At 43.2% G+C, this 27,652-nt stretch overlaps 1 protein-coding gene across 2 annotated transcripts in view; it reads right to left on the reverse strand.

The window, feature by feature from the left end:
• Nucleotides 1-27,652, reverse strand: part of SGCG (sarcoglycan gamma) — a 242,880-nt gene that overhangs the window by 108,909 nt on the left and 106,319 nt on the right. For both annotated transcript variants that reach the window (XM_083169917.1, XM_083169916.1), the window contains one exon: nt 27,209-27,406. In XM_083169917.1, coding sequence (XP_083026043.1) covers nt 27,209-27,403 — 195 coding nt within the window. In that variant the 5' untranslated portion in view covers nt 27,404-27,406. The remainder of the gene's footprint in view (nt 1-27,208; nt 27,407-27,652) is intronic.

The raw sequence follows: 27,652 nt of genomic DNA on the forward strand, positions 1-27,652 counted from the left end.
TAAAATCGGGTCTGGGGGGCATTTAACATAGGAATTAGGCATCTGGGTGCATGTGCGACTTAAAATCGGTCGCATCGCATTGCATGCGATCATATCGCATGCGATACGACGCGATTTTTGGTTATACATTGACCTGCGATGGAAATCGGGGGCGCCGTGATAATGCACAAGTACCGGATATAGTAAAAGATATAGCTCAGAAAGCCCTATCTGTCACTGAACGAAATTGCGTACCGATATTGTTCAGGGTGTACACTCAATTTCGCCCTCCTGCAGTCGATATTATTAACTACATTGGAGGCTAGTGTGTATGGGATTTAAAATTTAAGTTACAATTCACAAGTGCCCCCTTCTCTGCATCATCATAGTTACAGCAGCCAGAGATTACAGCGCCCACCATACATCACCATCACTTGCTTTATGGAAACACAAACCTTATGCAGTATAGCTGACAGCTTTCCTTTCATTTAAATATATGAAACCATAATTGAATAAAATGGTAATAAAGGTTCTGTATTTTCTTTGTAAATCCCTGGATACTTACATATAATGAGGAGTGATATGTACCTTGCTTTGGAATACTAGGGCATCTGTATAGAAGCATTCAGCTGCTGGTATCATCATCCTCATGTGTGATCATTACTCTTCTGTGAGTCCTTATATATGACTGTGTACAGTACAGTATGTATCTCTACATAGGTATATACAGTATTAGCCATTATTTATTTCTATTTTTATCAATATAACTGCATTACTTTACCACAGCTGCAGATGGAACATAATTGTTGTATTATGTACATTCCAAGTAGAACTGCACTCCTTAATGTAATCAAATCAGCTGGTGCCTTCCGTAGGTACTACTATATGCAGGAATCCATTATACAACGAAGTACTGTAGTGGCGGCACTCAAAATAAAGCAGGCTCAGTCAGTCCTAAACCCAGGTCACCAGAACAACTGTGCCTTGTCCTGCAAACATCCGGGGTGGTATCTGGACTGGACTGCCGCATATCTTACCCTAAGCTTCGAGCCTATGGGTGTCCTTCTTTGGCGCACATACCTGCTCACCAATCTCAGCCTGTGCACCCCTTTTCAGGTTGACCTGGCTGCATGTGGAATGGGGGGGGGGGTACCTGCTCCCAAATGCCGTCCTCCAGTGGCCAGCGCCCACAGGCAAATGCTTTAAACTATGTATACACATATGAGAGAGAGATAGCATCGATTATCCCTAACTGACATACATACTCTAATGCTTTGCAAATTCTATTTAAAAGATGTTGTTCAGTAGTTAGCAGTAAGGTTTTCTCTATAGATGAAAGCTGAAGATAATGTTCTCTCATTAAATCCTGCCCTTGTGTACTATATTTACCCACTCTCTCCACTAAGAGCTACTGCTTATTACTGGTACCTGAGCGCATATTCGTTCTTTACTCCCATTAAGGTATAATTAACACTGATAAAGTGATACAATTCTGCATTTTTCAGCAAACAGTACACGCTAATGCCCATACAACATTAAAACGAATGGGTTAGAGACATTGCCGTAAAAAACATTTGGGATTTTCAAAAGATTATTACAAATGTTCTAATGATATAAATAAAAGTAAGTGGCTGCTCTGCTGTACTCTCACTGCCAGGGCAATTTGGGAAACAGGTCAAGTAGGATTCGTTTTGTTAAATTACAGATAGCGCAGTATGAGGCTTCTCAGGTTATTATCTTTGATCAAGGCCTTAAGGCCCCCATACATGAGGCCGACTTGTCCTAGGGACAAGTCGGACCCAATTTACCTGCGAGCCGCCCGGCAGCTCCCCGGGAGGCTCACATACAATTTGGCACTTGATGTGCCATTTTTTACATGGGATAAATCGCATGCGATTTATCCCATGTAAAAAAAAAAACCCGGGGAGCTGCAGGGCGGTGAGGAGTAGTGGGGGCGGGCAGCGGCAGTAGTGGGGGCGGGCAGCGGCAGTAGTGGGGGCGGGCAGCGGCGGCCAGCGGTGGTGGGGGCGGGTGGCTGGTGCGGTAATTACACTGCCCGGCCAGGTCAGTCAGCAGCACTCGCCGGCGCTCAGGGACCCGCTGCCCGCCCCACTGCTCCCCCGGTGTCTGCATGCATATGCCTGTCAGGTGGCAGGCATATGCATACAGGGAGGTCGGACGTGATCGTATGTACAGACCGTCCGACCTCCCTGATCCGGTCCGATGCGCACGGGACCGCGCATCGGATCAGATATCACACACCTACGATTTTGGGCCGATTTCACCCGATTATCGGCACAAAGTGCCGAAATCGGATGAAATCGTCCCAAAATCGCATAGTGTATGGGGGCCTTTACAGATATGAAAAGATCACTCTTTGTGCAAAACAAACTAAAGTAGATCACTTAACACAGCTGATGTATAAAATCAGGGTAGATTGCCACTTCCCCGTCCTAAAAAACAGTGCCGTAAATAGACATTTTTGTACCCTGTGCCAGAAAGGGTATTGCTGCCATTGCCCACCCGCCCCCCATACTTTAAATAAGGACAGTGTTCGGCGAAGGCACGCACTGAAAATATAGGGGCATGGCTTCATGGGAAAGGGACATGGCCACATTCACACTGGACCACACAGTAGTGTCCGTTATTCACATTACACCACACAGTGTCCCTTGTACACACTGACGTGCTCCCTCACCCCGCAGCCTTTGTTTTATCACACTGACATGTGCCCGCACCCTGCAGCCTGTGTGCTATCACACTGGCGCACTCCCTAACCCCGCGGTCTGCTCATTGATACACTCCCTCAGTCTATGCCTTGCACTCTATCACCCTGCAGCCTGCATTCTATCACACTGACATGCTCTTTTGTGCATGGCCAATCCCGATATCTGCAAGATCCCTTGAATTGGCCCTAAAATAGCTGGGATTTTAATCCTGGGATTGGAGTTTTATGATTAGATGCGCATGTGCAGTCTAATACCGGGCAGCATCTGAGTACCAGTTTAGACGGTGCCTGGCGGATTCCATCTCCAGGTGTTGCTGCTCTGTGTAGAGGTCATGCTGCGCAGTCTGCCGGCCGCACCACTGCACCCCTACTCTGCCAGGGCAGACTGTTGGGGGGGGGTTAAGAAGGCCAATCCTGGTATCCCGGGATTTAAAAAATGCCCCGGGATCACACTAATGTGCCCCCTTACCTTGCGGTCTGTGTTCTATATGTATATAATCCTGTCCATCCCCACCATTGCCTAAGCCCCGTACACTGCCACCTAGCCCCCTCACCCGTTGCCTAACCATAACCTTACCCTATGGTCTCTTGACAAGCACTACTCACTCACCTTACAAACAACTGAAGAGTGCAGCAGTCTCTTATTATTATTATAATTTTATTTATAAGGTGCCACAAGTGTTTCGCAGCGCCGTACAAAGGAACAATACAGGGAGACAAAGGCTCTTATATCCATCTTGCACTCCAGCAGCCACAGCCTGAGTCTCATTAGCTCTGCCCCCTGCTGAGTCCCCGTAGCTCCACCTCCATCAGTCCCACGTATGCCCCCCCCCCCCCCCCCACCGACTCCCCTGAAGCAGCAGCATGCAGAGTGGGGAAAGTGCTTCTCCTGCCCAGCACTTTCCCCATTCTGCAGATTGGGTATGTTCCAGCAGTGCAACCACAGTGCAGATCCGCTGTGGGCAAGGCACCGTTGGCACAAACCAAGTTACAGCCCTGCTGAACACACAAACCTATGGAGCATAATATAATAGGGTTGAAGTTTGTTAAATGTGATAGGGCAGCACAGATGAGTAATGTAGTGGCTGCCAACCTGTCGCTCGCGAGCTACCAATAGCTTGCGGCAGCCATGTGGGTGGCTCGACCACTGCAGCCCGCCCGGCTGCCCTCCTGCCCTTTCCTCCCTCCCTCCATTACCTGCCGCTGCTGCCCGCTTCCCTTCTAAGTTATGGGGTGAGGAGAGTGCATTGTGCGCTTCTCCTTCCCCTCACCGTGTATCTCTGTGACTGACCAATCAGAGCTCGCGGGCCGGCAGCCAATCATTAGGAGGAGCGCCGGGATGCAGACAAGTAGATCTGCGGGCAGGGCCGGTGCAAGGCACGGGAGCGCCCCAGGCGAGTCGGGGTGGGGGTGCCCCGGTGCCGGGGGGTACCTGCTGCGCCGTCTGGGGAGCGGGTAGGGGGGTCCATGCTGGTGTCTGACAGGAGCCTGCAGTGGTGTCCTTGCCGTGCGGGTACCTGCGGCGCTGTGTGTAAAGCTGGCGGCGGCATGGGGACCCTGCAGTGAATAAGAAATAACTAGCGCTATGCGGTGGTGCGGGAAGCATTTCTGTTTTGAAAACACTGGCCGCACGCTGATTGGCTGATTGGGGGAAGAGGGTCTTAACTTTCCTGAAGGGGGGGGGGGGGCACAAAATTTGTCGTTATGCCACTGTTTGTAAGTATAACACAAGACCTTCCCTTGCTAACTTGTCATGCAGGCACTATACCAATAGTGTGTAACAAAAAGTGTCAGTAGTATGAGAACAAACAATAATAGCCTCATCCTGTTTGGGGGACCGATCACTAATTACAAAACTGTTTTCAGCTTTTGGTCTTGTTTTAAGCAAACAGTAAGCAGTCTGATCACATACACAGACAGCATAAACAGGGTAATAGTGCATTGTCTAATCAGATTTTCATTTCCAACTTTATATTCACCAATTACTTATAAGCAATACTTGCTGAACCTTATTATCTCAACAGTGTATCTTTGTTTACTGATTACAGCGAAATGTGTAATTACTGCTGCAAGGCTGGCATGATCATTTTGGTGGATAAGGTCATTTAAATTAAATGTGCAGTAAAGAAAAAACTATTTTGTTAAAAAATTAACCAAGTAGATAAAATAGATTTCTCAATGTTACCCCATACTTGCCTGCTTTTGAAAACTAGTTTCAGGGAGCTTATTGTTGGTAATAGAATTTTGCAAAGCGCCCCAGTGAGGGGGGCGTGTCATGCTCCACCCAAAGGGTGTGTCTAGTTCCATATATGGAGTGATTGTAAGAAGAGATTGTGAACGTGACACCTAGAAGCGTGGGTGTGTACTGCTACATCTGAGAGGAATCTTTAAAAATGACTTATTCCAAATGTAGATGAGCCCCAAAGCAGTTAGTACGAGCTACTATACAGTAATTGTTAAAGTGCTGGGAAATGGTGCTGATGATTCCATGTAAATGTATCTGTCTCTCATTCCTTTTCCCCAAAACAATGTAACAGTTTAATGTGGGCTAGGTGAAATGAGGGAGATTGCTAGACTAATGAGGGAGAGAGGGAGATTTCTGTTATTTCAGGGAGTCTCCTGCAGAATGCAGAAGGGTAGGCAGCTATGTGTTTCACCCTGACTTTTATTGCCACTCTATTAAAAAATAATGTGTAACCTGCACACTCCAATACAGACAACTGACGTTCATCCCACATCTGTAACACAGTGTCCTAAAGGTGCGTACGCACTGGCTGATATATCAGTCATTTAATTGAATGGCCGATATACAGTATAGCTGGATCATCAGCCAATGCGTACCAGTGATATGGCTGTGAATGGCGTCTTTAACAGACATTCGCGTTGGCTGTGCAACAGCCGATGAATGATATACCGGTATCTTAAGTTATGTCGGCCCATTGTGCCCTGTATAACAAAAACAAAAAATCGACCTTTTTCATGTCAGCCTTTTGTTTATTTTGCATGTAGACATTTTGTAGCCCTCTGCTAATCCCCTACTGCATTGTTCTATGTATTGTATTGCAGCTTAGAAGAATAGATGATAAGAAGCCTTGGCTCACCAGAGAAGGCCAGTTGAAGAAGGCTCCATCTTTATCAACCAGCTATGTTTGAAAATGACAGTTAGTAGTTGATTGGCTGGCTCCACTTTATCTCTTCACCAGGCTTAATATAAACACTCCAGTTAACTCTTGTATATTATTCATATGCATGTACTGTAGAATAATGGATCTACTTGAGATTTAACAGATGAAAAATTACACATAATTGCATAACGTGGCAGAGCTGAAAAATATACATCTCAGAATGTTTGTAAATTGGTGATTTCTTACTAGTTCTGTAATGTAGCTTTCACATCACACTTTTAAAACGGTATATTGCCGTTTTTTTGCCTTTTAAAACGTTTAAGGCTGCAGTGTGAAAGTGTCATAGTTGAAATACCATTTAAAGTTAACTGGTATTTCAACACGTTTAAAAAGCAGAGTCCTACCCGTTTTAAAGCCAATTCAGAGCCGTTTTTTGTGCTGTCTGAATGGCACTGAAATGGTATTTAGTAAAAAATAAAGGTTAGAGCTCTGTGATAGGCTGTCCCTTGTCTTGTGTCCCTTCCCTGAACCAGGAAATAAGCTGTGGGTAGAAACGTGTTCAGAGGTTAAACGGCTTGACTGGTGATGTGAATGGTACTTAAACTGTATTTTTAAATGGTAATCTGCTGCAATATGAACACTAGACCCATTTAAAATACCATTTAAAATTACAGTTTTTCAAAACGTTTCAAAATGTTTTATGTGATGTGAAAGCTACATAAATGAACTATTATTTACAGATTATTATTTACAGTTTCTTATATAGTGCAGCATATTATGTTGCACTTTACAATTGGAAACAACAGTGATTAAACAAACTGGGTAGATAGAAACCGACTTGGAGGGCCCTGCTCGCAGTGCCGTTAAAAGAATTCTGATACTTTAGCGTGCAATGATTTCAAAAAGTTTGGGAACCACTGCTTTACACTGTCATATTAAACATCTGCAATGACTTTAACATCATTCTTACTTACTCTCCTGGAAGTTGCAGAAAATGTATGCTTTTTGGGGTAGTCCCCCGCAACTAGGGGGCCAACAGCTCTGTCAGGCACCGGTAATTAGAGGGGTTGTGGCTAATGTGGAAGAGTGTGGCCACTTCCCCTCTCACCACTGCCCGCCACCCCAGAAGAGAGGTTACACCTCCCACAATCCACCTGCTTCCTAAGGAAGCAGGCAGGATGTGCAAATAAAACTGTGAAATGCGGGTCCTCGTTAAGAAGTTGGGGATAAAATTCCGTGAATCGCCATCATATGTGGCCTAATCATCTCCCAAACAAGTGTTTTTTTTTTAAAAGGTAGGCAATTATGCTTAATAGTCAGTAAAGAACTTTAATCTCTCTTGTTTAATCTGCTGTCCCAATACAAAAGAGCAATTACATTTATTTCCTATTTACTCTGATTCCAGCAATAGAACACGCACATTGAAAAGAACACTAAAGCCGTGTATGCATGAGGCAGATCTATTATCCAATAAAGGTCAGAGCTTTAATGGATGGTTTGCTTTGTTATTGCTGATCGTGCATGTTTCCAGTTTGCCACAACTAATTCATCATGGTCTATGGTCTTATAAAATATGTATTCACTGGTCTCATAAATCAGTATCAGCATCATGTGTTAGACATGCCATTCCTGTCTGATTGACCAGCACGAGCACAGGATCTAGTGCCAGCAACAGCACCGTGATTCTGAATGTGATATGAGCATGACATATAATTTGCATTCACATACAGTAGCCATGAATTCATGGCTTTTGACAGGTTTAAGAAATGTCTCCCCCTTAAAAAAAAAATTTATATACTGATCAAATAAACACCACTAACATTTATATTTAACCAGAGGCTATTTAAACTACCTGCTACAATCGCTGGCCACACAGTGGCCTTGTGTCCAATTCCTGACTGGCGCTGACAGACCCATGTTCCCTAGTACTCTAACTGATGTCAACTAGCAAGTTATGGGCAGGTTACTAGAATGACAATTTTTGTTTTTTAAATAAAATTCAAATAGGCCAATCAAATTAGTCTTCATTCAAGCACCCTGCTCCTTGAAAACTCCTTGCAGTTCCTCCTTCCTGCCTGGGGTGTCACTCTCTGCTGTGTTGTTTCTACAACAGTCTGGTTTGTATCTCAACATTGAGATACAAACCAGACTATTCCTGAAGTACCACAGCAGACAGCGACACCCCAGGCAAAAAGGAGGAACTACAGGGATTTTACAAGGAGCAGGGTGCTAGAATGAACACTATCAAATAGCAATAATTTCACCTACTGATATTTCAGTCGCCTTCCAACTGAATTTAAAACTTATCCCAGCCAGAATAAAACAATCGCAGAATTTGTTACATAGAGCATACCTACCCCTTAATAAAATAGCATTTGATCGGCCTTTCTCGGGGAGCCAGTGCCTGGCTGTGGAGTCAGATCTCATGCATTGTTTTTGTGACTGCCATTATTTTTAAAACAGATTGGAAAGAGTTGATCCGTTACTGTAATACTACTTAGGTATATTTCTCTGTGGCCCAGCACCTTGGGCATTATTTGTCTGCTTAGCTGATTCGCCTAATATCCCCAAAGTAGATAAAAAGTTGCTACTACCCTTGGCTGCAATGGGACGGAAGGCTATCCTTCAACAATGAATCCATGATTGGGGGCCCAATTCAGCCATGGTCATTAATAGACTTTTTTTGTTTGTTTACCTTGGATTATTGCAATGCTGTACCAAAGACAGGTACACTAGTGATTTACAGGGCACCTGATATGTCCTCTCTTATTCCGGACACATCAGGAGCCCATTTGAAGGGATCGGGTGGGAGTTACTGTAGGTTAAGGGAGGGCTTAGTGAGGCAGCGTTGAGGAGTTATGCTGTGTGTGTGTGTGTGTTTGGGGGGGAGGGGGGGTTGTGCTGTGGGTGGGGAGATGAGCTGTGGAAGGTTCGGCTGAAGTGTATGGGGGGGGGGGGGGGCTGGTGTGGATGCCAGCTGATTCCACAGATAATCCGGCAAAACTTGGCACATTGATTATCTGTGGTGTACCTGTATATTCAAACTCTCCCACTATCTACTAATTTTGGTACTTGTGTATTATCACGGCATCGCAGACCATAAGGCATGCGATGGTATGCGATGCGATGCAATGTTTCGCGATGTTCCACGATGTCCCCCGATGTCATACAATGTTAAAATTGTATGGCATTGTATACGGCACCCTAATGGGGGCTTACAATGTTAAATGGACCCCCACGGCCTTTCCACTATGAACGTGAACCCGAAGCGTGGCGAGCGGAGCGAGCCCTCGAGGGGCGGTGGTACGCGTCCTCTGACCTTTTCATACCCCCACTATCCACGTCGGCGTGGAGTTGATTTTATATAGTGTGGCGAGCGCAGCGCGCCACCGAGCCCGAAGCGTGGCGAGCGCAGCTCGCCCCGCAAGGAGACGCAGAATACATGTAAAGTAATACGCGTCCCCTCGTGGGGCTCGCTGCGCTCGCCACTCTTCAGGCTCAGTGGCTCGCTGTGCTCGCCACACTATATAAAATCAACTCCACGCCGACGTGGATAGTGGGGGTATGAAAAGGTCGGAGGACGCGTACCGACGACCCTCGCGGCCTCGCTGCGCTCGCCACGCTTCGGGTTCGCGTTCATACTGGGGGTGGCGTGGGGGTGCATTTAACATTGTAAGCACCCATTAGGGTGCTTAAAAACACTCATTAGGGTGCTTATACAATTTAAAATCGTATAGGGGACTTAAATCGCATCGCTGTGCATCAGGTGTATGGCATCCGATGGCATGCGATGAAAAATCGTGCTCTGCTATGCGATGGGCGCTGTGATAATACACAAGTACCCTAACTTTAGATGTCCAGCATTGGTTTCAATACAATTCATGATATACTTCAGATGTACGAAGGCTTGAAAATTGCTAAAGTAGAGATAAACTATCAACCAGCCAGCTCCTGCCTGTTTTTCAAAAACAGCCTGTAACATGGCAGTTAGGGGCTGATTGGCTGGTACTTTATCATACTTTGGGGCCGATGTATTAAGCCTGGTAGAAAAAGATAGAGTGGAAATAAAGTGGAAGGTGATAAAGCACCAGCCAATCAACTTCCAACTGTCATTTTTCAAACACAGCTGATTGGCTGGTGCTTTATCACTTTCCACTTTATATCCACTCTATCTCTTCACCAGGCTTAATACATATGCCCTTTAGTTACTAACAGGGCCATAGAGAGATTCGCAACGGAATATGCTGCGCTATATAAGAAACTGTAAAAAAAATAAAAGCATACTGCATGTATAGATGTATAGATGTATACTGCATGTATAGATGTATAGATGTATACTGCATGTATAGATGTATAGATCTATCCTGCATATAGATGTATAGATGTATACTGCATGTATAGATGTATACGGCATGTATAGATGTAAACTGCATGTATAGATGTAAAGATATATACTGCATGTGTAGATGTATAGATGTATACTGCATGTGTAGATGTAAACTGCATGTATAGATGTATACTGCATGTATAGATGTACACGGCAGGTGTAGATGTATAGATGTAAACTGCATTTATAGATGTATACTGCATGTATAGATGTGTATATATATATATATATATATATATATATAACCAGGTAGAAAAACCGCACACTTAATAGTTCAATTTTTGCAGGTGCTGGAGCATAGCAATAGTATATCCAAAAGAGCCCATCCAAAACTGAATGAAACACAAGGACCAGCACACCACCGTTTTTAGAATGCAAAAAAGAGTCTTTTTAGTGAGTAAAAATATCACAAGTAAATCCAGTGAAGTAGATTACAAGCGTCATGGATACTTATCAGAATTTTCAGAGGGAGCTGCATGTATAAGAGTGCCAGCGTATCCCTTCCATAACACTGTGCTGCCCGACGGCCGTTTCGGAGTACATCTCCTTCATCAAGGGCACAAAGTATAGTAACTACACTTGCGATTAATATAGGGAGTAGGGCGCCCGCCAAACTACCCACACACCTGTGTCTCACCTGTATTGCACCAATCGCATGCCGCTTCCATCAAACGATCCCCCCTTCGGCTGTCCGGGTAGGCGGAAGTGCGTCACTGAACCGCACACGTCATATTCTGTTATCTTACTTCCTGTATATACGCTTCTAAGCGTTTCACACACGGAGTCTCAGGCTGCCATGGCAACCGACACGGAGGACGGAGTTACCATCCACCTGATGGCGCCTGGCTACAGACTGATGTGCCGCTTCGGGTCAGTGGAGGACGAGTCACGCCCACCACCGCCGGCCGCCTCTCCAAGTCTGTACTCCTGAATATATCGCCCGTATGACAATATTAATAAAGGACATCTATTATACCCAGATAGGGATGGCTAAACACGATGACACTCAGCGTTTACGTGGGTGAGTCACATCCACTGACACTGGTTGTACATCTGTCACAGCATCCCATAAAGGCTCTCCTGTCTATGTGTATTATCATTATATATATATACCGTCAGTTTGTCAACATGGACTGAATGTCAGCATATTACATTTACATTCGTTTACTTTTAACTAAGAAGTAAATTTACTAAGACAGGTGTTCTATTGAAGATGTGATGTTGCTTTGGCCAACCAATCTGGTTTTGTCAATTATCCTTTAGAACAGGGGTGGGGAACCTCAGGCCCGGGGGCCGTATGTGGCCCCTGTAGCCGGTCTGAGTGACCCGCCCACCCTCCCGGTGGCTTTGCCGGGAGTCAAGTACAGGGGAATTCTCACGAGAGGTCGGTAGTTCTCTCGAGATTTCTCTTAATCAACAGCAGCCGGAGACTGTCAGCCCTATTCAGCGGCAGCTGCCGGAGTGTGGGACGGCTACAGCAAGAAAATTTGTAAGAGACATTTTTTATATATGCCCCGAAGGATTTTTTTCCCCATACAAATGGCCCTTGGCACAAAAAGGTTCCCCACCCCTGCTTTAGAAGGTGCTAAATTAATAAGATGTAGAATCTGATTGGTTGCTATAGGCAACTCCCATCTCAGTAAAATTACTCCAACTTGTTCACAATTTCAACACATAAAATGTTGACATTATTTATCTTGACAATGTCATCACTAGTGAAGGGCATGGATTTGCCGATGCCAGCTACATTGGCAGGTCTCATCGCCCCGGTGATATCGTGCTGGGTACATATCGGCTAATGTGTATCCAGAAATAAATAGACAATCAATGGAAAAATGCATTGTCCACATGCCAACTATCAGCGTTCAAAATATGACCTTTCCGAATGTTGACCGCACTCAAATCCACTAATAGTAAAGGCTAATGTAAGTGACTAGGCCTGTACGCTGCACATTTACACTTAGCTTTGCCTACGCTTTAAAATGATTCTATGTACAAGTATTTATTTTACTTTGCTGAAACAATTTAGCTGAATGCTGCCATAACATTATTCCTTACAGTAGCAGATAAGCAGATAAAACAGATAAAAATACACAGCAAGAGGAAATCACGGAGCTATCAGTTGAGGATTATGAATGAAAAAGAAATTTGAGTTGACATTTTTAAGGTCTCTTTGAACTATTGCACTTTCCCTTGGCAGAGTTTCTAATATACATTCATATATAATACAGTAATGCGTTGGAGTTCAAAAGAATACACAGAACAGCTACTTTTATATCACATGTGAGATACGGCATCTAAAGAGGCGATAACGTATTGCCTCAATCTCCCATCTTCTCCCACATTGGCATGGACTTTCCGTGCCTTATTAAATTGATTAAAAACAAGTGCTTAGAAAAATGATGTCCTCGTGTTAGCTTGTTATGTATACCCTCCAAATGACTCATTCCATGAGGTACAGAATGCGCTGTACTTGGTTTCCATACCGGTGGCAGATGCAAATGGATGCTGGGGGTGCAGTTGCTATGGGTCCAGGCCTGCATCTTGAGCATGCTGCTCTCCCAGCATCCTGTCATGGGTTGCCTCCAAGGCCCATGCTCCCCCCGTCAACCCCCACCCACCAGACAGAACGCCCTCTTCCGATAGCACCCGTCACAGGCTGCAGCTGCTGAGGATAGGTGATTCCCATTCTGCAGCAAACTCTGTCCTGGCATGGCTGGCTTTGGACAGCAGGTTGATTTAGGGGTATTTAGGGGTGATCACTGAATAAATACCGTGCGCATGCACACCACCTAACAGTGCAGGGAGGGGAGTCATGGGCTGTACAGCTGTTCAGAGAGAACTGGACACGCCCCCAAAATGACACAGACTGTGGTCGTGGTGCTAGGCCATCCACCCTTACTGGTGGGTCTCAATTCCACATAGGTATGCTGTCTGTCTCTTCCCACGTAAATTCTCTCTCTCTTTCTCCTCCCTGACACTGCCTGTCTCTCCCCTAGTGTCTCTGTCTCCCTGTCACTTACACCCTCTCTCTTAATCTTGTGTTCTATCTCTCCCTGACACCCTCATTCTCCCGCAACCCCCACTCCCCCTCTAGTGGTCCTTGGGGGAACACACTTATATAACACACTAATATATAAGTGTGTTATAGAAGTGGGTTTGCTTAAGTATGGTATTCAGAGACACATTGAATTAGCTGGAACAGTTCATTGTATTTATTATCATGAGTTAAGGGATGAAATGTAATAGGGTGACAGATTCAGAAAGTGAGAGATTTGGTAAGAAATGTCCTGTTTTTTATTTTATTTATTTAAACGGCAATCATTTACACTACAAAATCAAAGTGGTTTTACAGTGTAAATGATTGCCACTTAAAAAAAAAAAAAGAATGAGATATCTTACCAAATCTCTCACTTTCTGATTCTCTCACCCTATAAAATTTCACCCAAGGTGTGAATTAGACATTAATAAAACAATATCTGCAGCCTTGTATTATTTTCCATTTGTAAGATAAGTGTCACAATATAAATGTAACATACGAGGGGTGTGCAGTAAGTTTGTGGATTCGCAGCGTATAGGTCTGACTGTCTGGTTGTGAACTGAGATCTCTGCAGTTCTTGTAAAATGTTTAGACACAGTGGGCCAAATGTAATAGGGTGTTAAAATAGAGTGTGAAATTCAGAAAGTGAGAGACTTTGGGCAGTGGCAAACGCAGGATTTTCAGAAGGGGGTTTCCGAAGATGGACACTTAGGAGACCCATTATATGCCGGGTCAGTTAAAGTATTATAGATAGACCAAATGTATATAAATAATAATAATATATATATATATATATATATATATATATATATATATATATATATATATATATATATATATATATATATATATAGCAGATGGGGGCACTCCTATTCATCACCGAAAAAGCAACACAGGTACACAAATAAATGTCCGGTGCCTGCCAATGCGCAGCGCTGCAGCTGCTGAATACAGGGTCCAGGGGGATGGCGGCACTCAGTTGCAATAAAGACTCCACACTCAGGTAATTGTCACCAACGTTTCTGGGATCTCAATCCCCTTTATCAAGGTGCAGGAAGAACACTTACAAAAGACATACAAAACATATAAATACCTTACCGGCCGTTCACGCTGCCCGCCGTTTCCCGCTCCGGCGTCTGACTGATGACGTCACAGCGCTGTGACGTCATCAGTCAGACGCAGGAGCGGGAAACGGCGGGCAGCGTGAACGGCCGGTAAGGTATTTATATGTTTTGTATGTCTTTTGTAAGTGTTCTTCCTGCACCTTGATAAAGGGGATTGAGATCCCAGAAACGTTGGTGACAATTACCTGAGTGTGGAGTCTTTATTGCAACTGAGTGCCGCCATCCCCCTGGACCCTATATATATATATATATATATATATATATATATATATATATAGAGAGAGGGTACCCTTTCAATGCGCTACAGAAATTGTATGGGCAGCAACTAAGTGTGTCCCCCCTGTTAGTGGGGGAAAAAGGAGAAATAGCAAACGATGTACAAAGTGCGCCCTCCTATAGTGTATCCACCACCAATAGTACAAATGGTGACAATGTGGTCACGGTACAACAAATTTAATATAAAACAGATAAAATATGACAATAAAATTCTTTCATCTGTATGGAGTCATGGATTTCTATAACGGTCAGTACACACAAAACCCAACGCGTTTCGCCGTTAAAACGGCTTCCTCAGGGGTAACCGTCTAGGTGGTGGAAATAAACAATATTATTTTTTTGTTTTTTACACTTACTGGAAATTAAGTAATTGCACAGACCTAAGAGGTCAGAATGCAAGATAGTATTAAAAATACATACCAATAGGTAACTTAATGTTTTTTTCAGTCACAGTGTGATACAGCTTTCATTTGAAAGAACATGAAGAAGTGGATCTTTAACAGATCTCAATCATAATGCTTGTCAGCATCTAAAACATGAATTAAAACATATATGCAATATGTCAAGAGGAGGAGCAAGATAGGACAGAGGGAAAATGACAATATATATGTAAACAGATTTGGAACATACCAATTTCTTACAATAAGCGTAGGACAATAGATGAAAAAACGTTCTGAAGGAGTTCAGGATTACTCCTTACTGTGGTGTAAGCACACCTACAACATGAATAGGTCACATAAGCCATGGATATAAACAAAACGAATATGACCAAAATAAATAAATAAATAAATAAATAAATAAATGGGATTGGGACATACCTATCTCTTATACCAGATGTGGAATAGTAGATGGAATAACGTTCTGAAGTAATTCAGGATTAATCCTTAGTGTGGTATAAGCAAACCTACAATATTGATGGTCCATGTAAGCAATAGGTGTATCCCGAATGCTTATACTAACGATATTACCGTAGGGTTAGATATTTCTACAAGACTTCATATCTCAGTACAGAAATTTCAACTACTAGAATAATACTAGTTCGGTACAAAGTTAATCTCAATAGAAGTCAGGAAAACACAGGGGATAGACACTCCCCAATATCTGACTAATAGATGAAAAATTATTATATAAAGAATGGTTAAGGGTAAATATTCCCCATAGCACTAAGTATGTAACATACATGAGCGCAGCATTCATATACCTAATAAGGAGCCATAGTGGTATTTAAACTTCAATGGGTATAGTATAAAGATGTAACATACATGAGCGCAGCATTTATGTTCCTAATAGGGAACCACAATAGTAATAAAACTTCAATGGGTATGGTATAAAGAATGAGTGCAACTCATACAGGGCACAGAGAACATAGTGTCCAATGCCTAATATAAAAGAACATGCAGTGTCAAAATACAAGCCATAGTTATTTGGAGAGGAAAACTAGCTTTTACATACCTAAATTGCTTCTGCTCAACAGCTGATTCAGGGACCAGACTCCAGGTATAGATGTGCAAGTGTCAGCCGATTATATAGTGACCGGCCGGAAACGTCACTTCCGGTACGGAAGTGTATTTTCAAATGGGAATTAATGCACTTTCAGGGTAAGATAAACGCCCTACAGTGGGGGCTATACAGAGATCGTATCATAGAAAAGAGGCACAGGCAGTTCGGTACAATGGAGACCACTCTAATGGTCCACTGCGCACGGTGGAATCCCGAGTGCGTTCCACCGTGCGTTCCACTTCGTCACTTCCGTGACATCACTTCCGCTTAGCGGAATAGTATCGTGCAATTAATGCGTCCTATTGAGTGTGGCGTGTCTTACACTCAAGCGTCCACATAGGTATGTGAGCGCTAGTAACCATGACTACATCACTCATGCTTGCGCTCCAGAGGTCTATGTGGCGCAGCTGTGACGTCATCCCAACTAATAATCACGATCAGGGGAAAATATTCAGCAATAAGGCTTAGCAGTGGTTCCTTAATACTGTCTTCACTGTATGACGATTGTAAATCATATACCAATATCAGTGGTAATAAAAGCTAATTATTTCTCTCCAATTACAATTACAATTACACATAAACAATCCATTTAACCCTTAGGGCATAGGACATACATAACAGCCCCAGACAAAATCTAAAGGCAATAATATATGCCACAAATAGCTTTTTTGGATCCTTAATACAAAACAAAAATATAAGCGATTACACAGTTTACAGTTACATAGTTAACAGTTACAGTGCCATTTAGATCTCCAATAAGCACCTAAATATATAACAAATATGAGTTAAATATACAATGTGAACAGTGTGTATTCACCCAGTAAAGTGCAAATCTTCAGTAGTGTACTTAGTACAACGTTTTATAGTGAATATAATATTCGAATGAATATAATTAATAGAAAAAGACTCAATATAGTGAATATAATAGAGAGAGCTTAAATGCAAAAATACAATTATTATAAAGTGTAAAAGAATGGAATATGGAAATAGTGATGAATTCATAAACTTTTGAGAGATTAAAGTGTACAACTAAGGGTTTATTCCCCCAATAGTGAGTGCCCTATGATATAAGCCCAAAGAATTAGTGGATCACAAATGAGGTATGAACTATATATATATATATACACATCCAGGGGCAGCAACAGCAGTGTAGACCCCTGGGCATAGCAATGTATTGGGGCCCCTACCGATCCTCCAGTGGTAGGGGTGGGGGAAGCTTTGATGTCCCGCGGGTGGTAGGGGGTATTATATGAACCGCTCAGCATGTAGGGCCTGGATCAGTAATATCCACTAATTACCCCTTTACTGCACAGATGGTGGGAGATGAGGTGGGAGAAGGGGGCATTGGGCTGAATGAAGGGGCCCTGATACATAACTTCCAAGGTGGAAGAGGATGTTTAATATGCAGAGGAGGGGTGTATAGTTGAGTGGGCTTATTATTTATAATTTTCTGGTGGGAGGACAGCTTGCTTGACTGCAGATATCTCCAGTTCCCGGAAACAGATTTCTTAGATTTTAATTGGAATTAAAAACTAGTTAATCCCACCTACCAAATGGTATTATGGACTAAAGGATCAGAGTTCAGGAGGCAGAGCAATCTGCCAATAAGAATATAAAACTACATACCAGGTGTGTGGAGCTGGAGCAGTAACCAGCTGCTGGAAAGCTGATATATCTGGTTTTGTGAATAGTAGAGACAAGCTACTAGTATCCATCAAAGAGGGAGAGTCCCAGCTTTTGGAATATACCCTCAGAAAAACTCTAAGTCAGACAGAACGAGAAGAGCAATTAACAGGCTTGGATGGGGACCACTGCTTTGAAGTCAGATATCTCCGGTTCCCAAGGGCCGATTTTTAAAATTATTGTACCCTTGGAAAGAGGGGACCCTCAGCTTTCAGCCTAGGGTTCTTAGACTCCTGGTGGGGGGTTCTGGGTACTCAGAAACCCCCCCTGCGTGTGCTACTGACTTTGGGAGAGTTTTCCCATTTCTTTTAAAGCGGCAATCATTTACACTGCAAACCCAGGTTGATTTTGCCATGAAATTGATTGCAGCTTTAAAATAATGGGGAAATTCCCAAAAACTTTCACTTTCTTATTCTCACACACTATTTTATTTGGCTCAGTATAAAAAAAACACACTGAAAAAGTCAGCAGGTTCACTTCCTTCACAAACTCATTATAGAGCTCAACAGAGACCGGTAAAGAGCCATGCCTTTCTATGGAGAATGGTGCATGACAGCTGGAGAGTTTTGACCAACTGCAAGCTGCTTTTGGGGAGGAAGCCCTGCTCTGAACCGCTGTGTTTGAGGTGTTCAGAATTTTACCATGGGAGAAGGTGCTTAGAAGATGAGGAGTGTGATGGCCAATCAATGTCTGCCATCAATGATGACAGTGTTGCTGCCGTGCAGGACATATTTGTAGGTGGACGCCAGGGTGATCATCACCTAGTTATAGAAGGAGATGAGCATCTCATCCAGATCCATCCACTTGATACTGTACAAAAAGCTTGGCCTGAGCAAGGTTCCTGAAAACTGAGTGACTCATCAGCTGACTTGAGAGCTGAAGGAGGTTCGGGTGACTCTGTGCCTAAAATGCCGGCATCACATTTGATGGAGGTAACTCAAATTCTGGGAGATCGTCTGTGGCGATGAATCTTGGATCTACAGTTTCAACACAGAGATCAAACAACAGTTGGCCCAGTGTGGGATTTGGTGAATCCAGGTTTAAATCATTGACTGGTATGGAATTAGAGAGTTGTGTTGTGAAAGTAATTGGCTTAATATAATACCTGCTCATAGACTAACAGTAATTATAACAAGTACTAAATAATTGGCAGAGATCCATAACAACGGGTGCAGAATCTAACATGAAGGTGGCTTTCGCCAGCGACACCCATAAGGAAGTTTGGGCTTAGCAGTGCTCAATGTGATGGCCTCGGTCCATTGACTGGGTAAACCCAGTACCGGCACTAAATAGATACCAAAATGCTCTGAACAAAAGCTCAGATCTTGGACCACAAACAGGAATGCACAGTCCTAAGAAAGAAGGAGTCAGTGAAGACAATTGCAGACCAAACCAGTTGTATAAAGTATCAGCTGGAACTGTTGGTACCTGAATATCATCTGGAACTGATGGAGGTAGAAATATAAACTGGAACCATTGATGGCAGGAATATTGGCTGTTACTGATTCTACTAGGAAGCCGTCTGGATCCGATAGAGCTAGGAATATCCACTGGAACCGATGATACTTGGATATCGTCTGAAACGATCAAGCTAGGAATATCTTCTTGGACCAATGATACTGTACTTGGATATAGTTTAAAGCTGATGGTGCTCGAAATCTAAGCTGGAACTAATGGGACATTAATATTGTCTGGAACCGATGGAGTTGGGAATATCTGATGCAACAGCAGCCAGATGGAAAACCTGCACAGGTGCTGAAACCAGATTAGAATTGGTAATGCAGCTATTAGCAAAGCTGCTCCTTGCTGGAAATGATACTCCTTTTAAATAAAGGGGTCAGAAGCTCAGGGGTAGCCTGCTCAGTAGGAACTGAAGTTAGACAAACTTTGATGGTAGACAGGGCTGCTTGGTGCTGATATCTTGATAGAACCAGAGGTAAGAAAATACTACAATGCAGGGATCACAACACAGCAGTAGAGCAGAGTTCCTTGTAGCTGATTTAGAAAGCACAGATGAATCACTACACGGGTGATTAGATACTCCGCAGAAGTTTCTTACACTGCTGGAGTCTAGCAGTCTAATAACTACGGCAATAGCTTAGGAGGTTGCTGGAGTCACAGAACAATAGCTGGTCTGGAGTGAAACAGAAGACACAGATGCTGGCAAACAAGATTCCAGTGATCCCGTAAGGTCTTTGGTGCTCCGGAATCTGGGATAGCAAGACAAGTAGCAGAAACCTGGATACATCAAGCAACCGGAAGAAATACAGTTCTATTAACAGGCGAATCAGTATTTCTGGCAACTAATAACAGAGGCTAAGGAACAATAGGACATACAGTAGTATGAACTAAGTTAAACAGTTGCACTGGCCATGTGGGAGTTCCAGGATACCTCCCAACTGTCCCGATTTTCATGGGATAGTCATGTTTTTTGGGGACTGTCGTGTGTCTCACCCGCGGCAGTGTCCTGTGGTGGTGGTGGTGGTGGGGGAGGGAGGCAGTTAAGGGTCCCCTCTCTGCTTAGCGTGTCCAGCAGCTCACAGCTCGCGATCATGGACATTTCTGTGAAATGTTAGCGCCCGCCCCGGTTCTCAGACATTTCCACATTTGCCCGACAGGCAGCGTTAAGCCACTTGCCAAGCAGGGAAAGACCGCTGCTTAGCGAGTGGGACGGAATCAGGCCCTATATGTGTAAGCGGCACTACTGTGATTAGTAAGTGTGTAAGCAGCACTACAGGGGGCATTATATGTGTAAATGACACTAGTAGGGGCATTATGTGTATAAGCGGCATTACAGAGGGCATTATGCATGTAAGCAGCACTACAGGGGGTATTATGTCTAAGTGGCACTAAATGTCATGGAAGGGGTGCACATTAAATAATTATATATTATATAATATAAAGTAGGTCATCATTTGTAAGAGGCATTTTTGTGTGTTGGACATAAAATGGTGTCAACGTCATAACTGTGTGTGGCATAATATGAAATAGGCATTACAGTATGTGGTATAATATGAAATAGGCATTACAGTGTGTGGTATAATTTAGAACCAGGGTGTCATGTAAAGGTTCCAGTAACAGAAGAAACTAACGCACTTTGACACAGTGGACCCCAGTGGAGGAGTGCAGCCACAGAAATTCTGAGCTGAGCTTAGCGTGGCCAAGCAGATCGTGGCTATCTTAGTGGCCAAGACTCATCATGTAGCTACAATACTATTCATGCTGCTTCGTATCTGGAGACTGGCATAACAACCATGCCTGCCACAAGTGCTGAAAGACGTTTCCAGGCACCACCCACTTATTACCCTCCTGAAATACTTGCTTCTTCATTCTGCAATGGTTAAAAAAGGTGATGGGTTTGCAGAAATGTGTTTTAGATAGGAATACAGATATCATCTGGTTGCACAAATTCATTATTTCAGCGATGAATAATCTCTAAATTAAGACGATCAAACAAAACATTGGGGGGTTTATATTAGAAATGGGATATCCCCTAATTTTTTTTAGCAAATTACTTGCTTACAGAAAATATGTTACACATTCATAAGTAATTGTCTACGCGTAGTGGTAAAATTAAAATAGGAAATTTGCTGATGGTTTTATATTACAATAGATGCATTTTGTAGTTTTTTTCCCTCTTTCTCTATGATTAATTTTTTTTAGTGTGTATTTTATATATATATATATATATATATATATATATATATAAATAATGTCTAGTGTCCGTTTGTGTGTCTCCGAAACACTGCAATCTATTGGCACCGAGTGGAACATCTCTTTCACACATGCGCAAGCACAGAGGCAATCACAAGGTAGCAGACTAGCTTTCAAAGCATTTGCTTCAAGCAAATTAACATATACAGCTGTCTCTATGCGGGGTATTCAATGTTCATCGATATATTTCTAATCGGTGGAAAATCATATTGAAACTGTGGTATGATTATGGCTGCCTATAAGATGGCAAATAATTTTGCTTACTAATAATTTTGATTACTGTGATCGGTTGATGAAGGACTTCTAACAGTACTCAGAATTTCCCTGAATTCATCTGGGGGTCGAGCTTTCAGCACTGTGGCTCTTAGGGCCCCCATACATCGAGGCGATTTGGTCCGATTTCGGCCGATTGCGACCAATCGGCCTGTTAAATCGGACCAAATCGCCTCTCCCTGACATGCAGTCGGGTCCGATGCGCGGTCCCGTGCGCATCGGACCCGACTAGGTGGTCGGACCGGATGGCCGTCCGACCACCCGTTCTGGGGCGGGCGGGAAGCAGGGACGCATGCGATCCATCACAACGGATCGCATGTGTCCCTGCCACCGGGAAGGTTCCGGCGGCTCGCACTCTGTCGGGTTTCCGTACACTGCTGCGAGACGTCGCAGGCAGTGTATGGGCACCTTAAGGAACTCACTTCCCCGCTCAATTCGAGAAGCTTCCACTCAAGACTTTCCTGTTCACCGAAGCATTTCACTAATGTCCCTTGTTGTTTGTTTTGTATTTTGTACTGTAAAAGGCTAATTCAAGCACTTTGAGTCCTATTAGGAGAAAAGTGCTATATAAATAACATTATTATTATTATTATTATTATTATTATTATTATTAACTTAGGAAACATGTAGAATACGGTCACAATAGCCAGAAAACAATACAGTCATTAATTATAACCATAATACAAATTGCAATTATGCATTTGATGGCGCCATACCTCCATTCACCTTCCAACCGATCCTCCCCACCCCGGTTCTACTGTAGGGCACTGCATTTCAAAGTAGGTAGGTATGCTTATCTATGACATTGACAGATGGATCATGTGAATAAAGCATTCTTCCATACATACTGTACATACATGGATAAGGGTAGATATAGGCTACACAGTTGGCATATTGCTGAGGTACTGTATGAGGTCACTCACACACTGCAGCTGCAATGAAGAGGTGCACCAGTGGGGTGGGTGGTGAAACAACAAGTAATATGGGGTATGGAGCACAAGGAATTCAAAACAATTTGCATTCTATTTTCATTAAAGCAAAATAAAGTACCGCTGCTATAATACAAATACAATATTCACAAGCAGAAAATTCCTCTTTTCCCCAATTTTAGGATGATGATAACGATACAAAGTTGCCTTCTCTTCTTTTTAGATTTATTTAATCATTAAACCGAAAATTATCAATTAGCGGGTACAACGAAGAAGGGATTCAAGTGAAAGTAAATTGAATCAAGGAACATTAACAGGCTGATATCCATAATAATTAACATCAATTGAAAAATGATTAATTACAACATTAGGCTCTAGAACTTATTACAAAAGCTTAAGCAAAAAATCTTTAACCATGTGATTAATTGTATAATCAGCACATAGAGAAATAGAAATGAAAAGATTAACTAAACAATAAAGGAACTTGCAAACATCGAATTAGAAGAATTACATTTTGTCTCGCAATTAACATAGATGGATTTTAAATAATCGCAAGGACGATGAACAATCACAGGAAAACTGGTTTTGGAGATCATCAATAATTAAAATAAAATGACATCATGGCATTTACATTTTCCATGAATAATAATAATAACAACAATGATAATCTTTAGACTTTAAATTAGGTCCTCAACCCCCTATTCCAGCACCCCAACAGGTTAGCGCCTTGCCAAGTAGACTACATACAGTACTGATTTCTGACATGGCAATGGCAGAACACATACATGTATCAAATCTTCTTCCATTTCCTATTGCCCCCAACCTGCACTCTGTAATTCTCCCCTTCCCCCAATTCTCGTAAATGTATGATCTGTACACCACAGTATTAGCCACCATATGTTATAAACACTGGCTACTGTGTTGAATGAAGAATTAATTGGTACTGTACATTATCTAATTCCTTACAAAGGTTTATCCTAACTGGCATACATGATATTTCCCCATACAGTAGGTAGAGCCAGATTTGTCAGTAGACCCGTGAGGCACGGGCTTTGGGGCAGTACCTATTACGGGCGGCAGTTGTCACCTCCTGCGGGAGCCGCACAATGTCTGGAGCCAGGACCCACCTGCCACCTCCTGCAGAAGGACCTGAGCCGCGCATCGCCAGGACCCACCTGTCACCTCTGATGGGAGCTCGGAGCCGCGCGACGCCTGGACCAGGGACTGCCTGCCATCTCCCGCAGGAGCACTGACCAGACAATTATGTACTTATTTAGGATCAATTTCCCCTATTGCATTGTACCTATATTATTAGTAATTAACTGGTCTTCTTTTCTACTCCAGCTCCATTGAAATATTGGGCCCAATTTGTCAACATTTGCAACCCATCTAGCATCTGTCACATTGAAAAACTCACAGACTGCTAATATTTGGAGTTTTCTGATGATCTGAAACCAGGAGAGGAATGGTAACATTTCGTCTGAGGGGCAAGTATGAGCAAAGGCAGTTACACCCCAACACCATCACCCTATCATTACACAAGTCATTTTTCTTAATGTCTTCAAAACTTGAGAATAACAATGAATATGACTTTCCTTGGTAAATTTGTATTAGAGGGACTCACTCACGGAACCACCTGCCAACTGTTATTTGTCTCCTATTCCTTGTGGCTAAAGGTGCCCATACATGGTGCGACAGGGCAGTGCGATGAGATGCGCGCTACCGTGCACATCCCATCGCACAGCACATAAAGTCTGTGCAGCATGTGCTTTTAGTACTAGATTGCATCGCATCTATATGCTTTTTGTACTAGATGCTATGCAGTGCCGGTGCTCCCCTGCTCCACAGTGTAATTGCGGTGGTAGGCCGCAGCGGCGTTCCACATGGGGGGGTTTGTGTTTGTTAGGGGGTGTTGGGGGTGATGCGGTTGCTGGTGCTGCTAAGTGTGCCAGGTGATGCCACGGGGGGGGGGGGGGGGGGTGGGGGGGGGGGGTGCTATGATGCGGCGAGTGCCGCTAAGTAACTCCAGGGGTAGGAGGGGGATTGGGTGATGCGGCCGCCGCCAGTGCCACTCACCTCCATTCAGGGGGGGGGGGGACCTGCTCCAAACTACCGCCCTCCAGTGGCCGGCGCCCTGATGTTATGCAATCTAGTAATAAAAGCATGGAGTTCAGCACACCGTGTATGGGCACCTTAACTTTGAGTAAGCTGACCCCAGCATTATCATCTTGATGGAGATAAGAGATTTGCCTTGTAAGGAAAGGGAAACTGTTGCTTATTTTGGGAAAAAGGCATTATGGTGACTGAAATACTGTAAAGAGTATAAAATGCCAATCTGCTATATATTTTGGTGCCAAGTATTTTTGGAGAACTGTCAACCTTTAAAGTAATAGGTTTGAAGGAATATACAGTGTATATTTCTTCTGTGACTGCTGTGAGGTTCATTTACTACTGTAACTGGTATGGAGGTCGATTATATTGAGTTGTAGTTGACGCACTTAGACAACAAGGTTTCAGTAGAACAGTTACTCCGGGAAAGTTTGTGCCGCAGCGATGGTGAACCGGTCTCAAAAGAAAAACAGTAGAGGTCAACTCATCTCTAAAGTTCATGAAAGCCTGATTACAAAGCGCTCTAGCAATGGGGAGGGAGTCTCTCAAAATGGTCTTTGGGGTGGTTGGTCTAGAACACATTTTCATTTTTACAGTTTGCCTGTGGATTTTTTAAATTTGACAATTGGTGATACACAGTGCATAGGGTGACCTGGAAAACTTGACCTGTGTGGGGCTCTGAAGACCAAGTTTGAGAACCACAGCTCTAGAAACTGGTGACATATTCATCATGGAAGTGGCTGATGGAAGTGCCAGAAATATAATAAATGCTAAAAAGAAAAACATTGCTGAACATTTATCATATACCCGGATTCATGCTGCCCCTGTAAAACAATTGACTTGAATGAACAGAAAATTCAAAATGAAAGCTGGCTCATTTAGGCATGAGGAAATAGAGGCTTTAACCAGTTGTAAGATTTGTCAATGGGGTGTGGTATGGCGCTCTGACAGGGGGTATTCCGGAGTCGGAATCCCAACTGTCGGTGCTCCAACAGGGGGAAAGCCACAGGTTCTATTCTCCCTCTATGGGGGTCATGGACCCCCAAAAGGGAGAACAGCCCCTGTGAGTCGGGATCCCCCCTGTCGGAGTACCAGAGGTTGGGATACTGACCGTCGGGATCCCCCCTGTCGGGCAGTCATCCAGCACCCATTCAATGAGCAAGTATACATTCAATGAGGGAAATATCCATCGGTCAGCAACTGTAGGGCATGCACTGCTCAATGTGGCCACATCCACCATGCCAACCGTTCGATAATTTTTGGATCTGTCAGATGCATACACGTTGCAATTTCCTGTCCAATATGCCGATCTTGGGCAGCAGATGATCATTTTGTGTATTACCAGCATTTTTTGTGACTTAGAGCTGGATAATTGTCACTAAAAATGGCTCTTTATATGGCTGACATGGGAGCCAATCCGTGTCTAACTCAATGGAAGGTTCCAAATTTGGTGCCAAACAACCCAAAGAATCTGTATTTCCCATGTAACGGAACATATGTCAATTAGATTAATTCTCCATTCTCATAATACAATATTGACATTTTGTATGTACGTCTGAGACGCTTCCAATGTTCTTTGTTTTACTACACTACTTTAATGTCCCAATGTTCTACACCACTTTAATGCCTCAATGTTCAAAATATTCAGCATCGGCTACGTGAACGTGATAAATATTTTCCTATAGGACCGTGACACTACACAGACCATTTCCTTGCAGCGATGTTCACGGGGATGAGACACACGAGCATCTCATACTGTATTGGAAGCGCGATCCGCTCGGCAAATGGCGGGGTTCCATCGGTACAGCATATCATTCCGCGGCTAGATTGATGGAGCATTAGCCACCCAGCGATGGTGGTTTGTATTGCAAGGTGAGCATCCAAGCCCCTTGGCGGATGTGAGTGCAAGGATAAAAGAGGGCCAGCAAAACCTTTGCGATGGCGCGCTGGCAGCAAGAATTAGAGGGTCTCCATCTGTACAGTGCTTAATATCTGTAGTGTGCAAAGAGCAAGAGAGAAAGGCGAGCCATATGTTTTCTGCTTTTACTGTAGGGTAAACTTTTCGAATATCTAGATGAAGGGCCTGATTCGGACCTGACCATCGTATGATTTCTCCTACCTTCGCTAAGAAAAGTCAGCTTTTACAGACTTTTCTAGCGCCCGCTGTCACATTTTTTGGGTGTATTATGTTCTTAATATGACACTTTTTCTTTAATGAACAAATAGAAATGAGAAGCTTTCCTAGATTATGTTACCTGTACATATACTGTATTATATTATAATGAAAAATTCCTTTAATGAAACAAGCCTTAGGACATAATAATAATGCAATATTACTTACTGGTGAGAACCACATGACTTTCAGAATCCAAATGGTTAGAGCAAAATTCACAACAAGAATAATGAGCAGAAGAAGAACGAACAGATAGAGGCAACGCTTTCTCCAGCCGTAGATCCCAATATTGTAGACATACTGCCGATCGGGTTGCTCTAGGCTTGTTCCGTCAGTCGTTGTGGTGTATTGCTCCCGGACCATCTGCTGTGAATGATATAATAAAATAAATGTTTAATCGTGTGATGACAAAATAATTTTTTTCCTCTAACAATTCAATGGAGCTTATTATAAAGAACATGACAAAAAAACAATGATTTGTTATAACTCACAACCACCATCCAGATACCTTCTTTCATTGGTCAGGCTACACTAGACCGCTGAAAGCTTCTGATTGGTTACTAATATTTACAGCAAACCATTCTTTGCTCCATGTTACAAAAGCCCAAAATG

The sequence above is a fragment of the Crinia signifera genome, chromosome 2 (assembly GCF_055691185.1).
Source record: "Crinia signifera chromosome 2, ASM5569118v1, whole genome shotgun sequence".
NCBI lineage: Eukaryota > Metazoa > Chordata > Amphibia > Anura > Myobatrachidae > Crinia > Crinia signifera.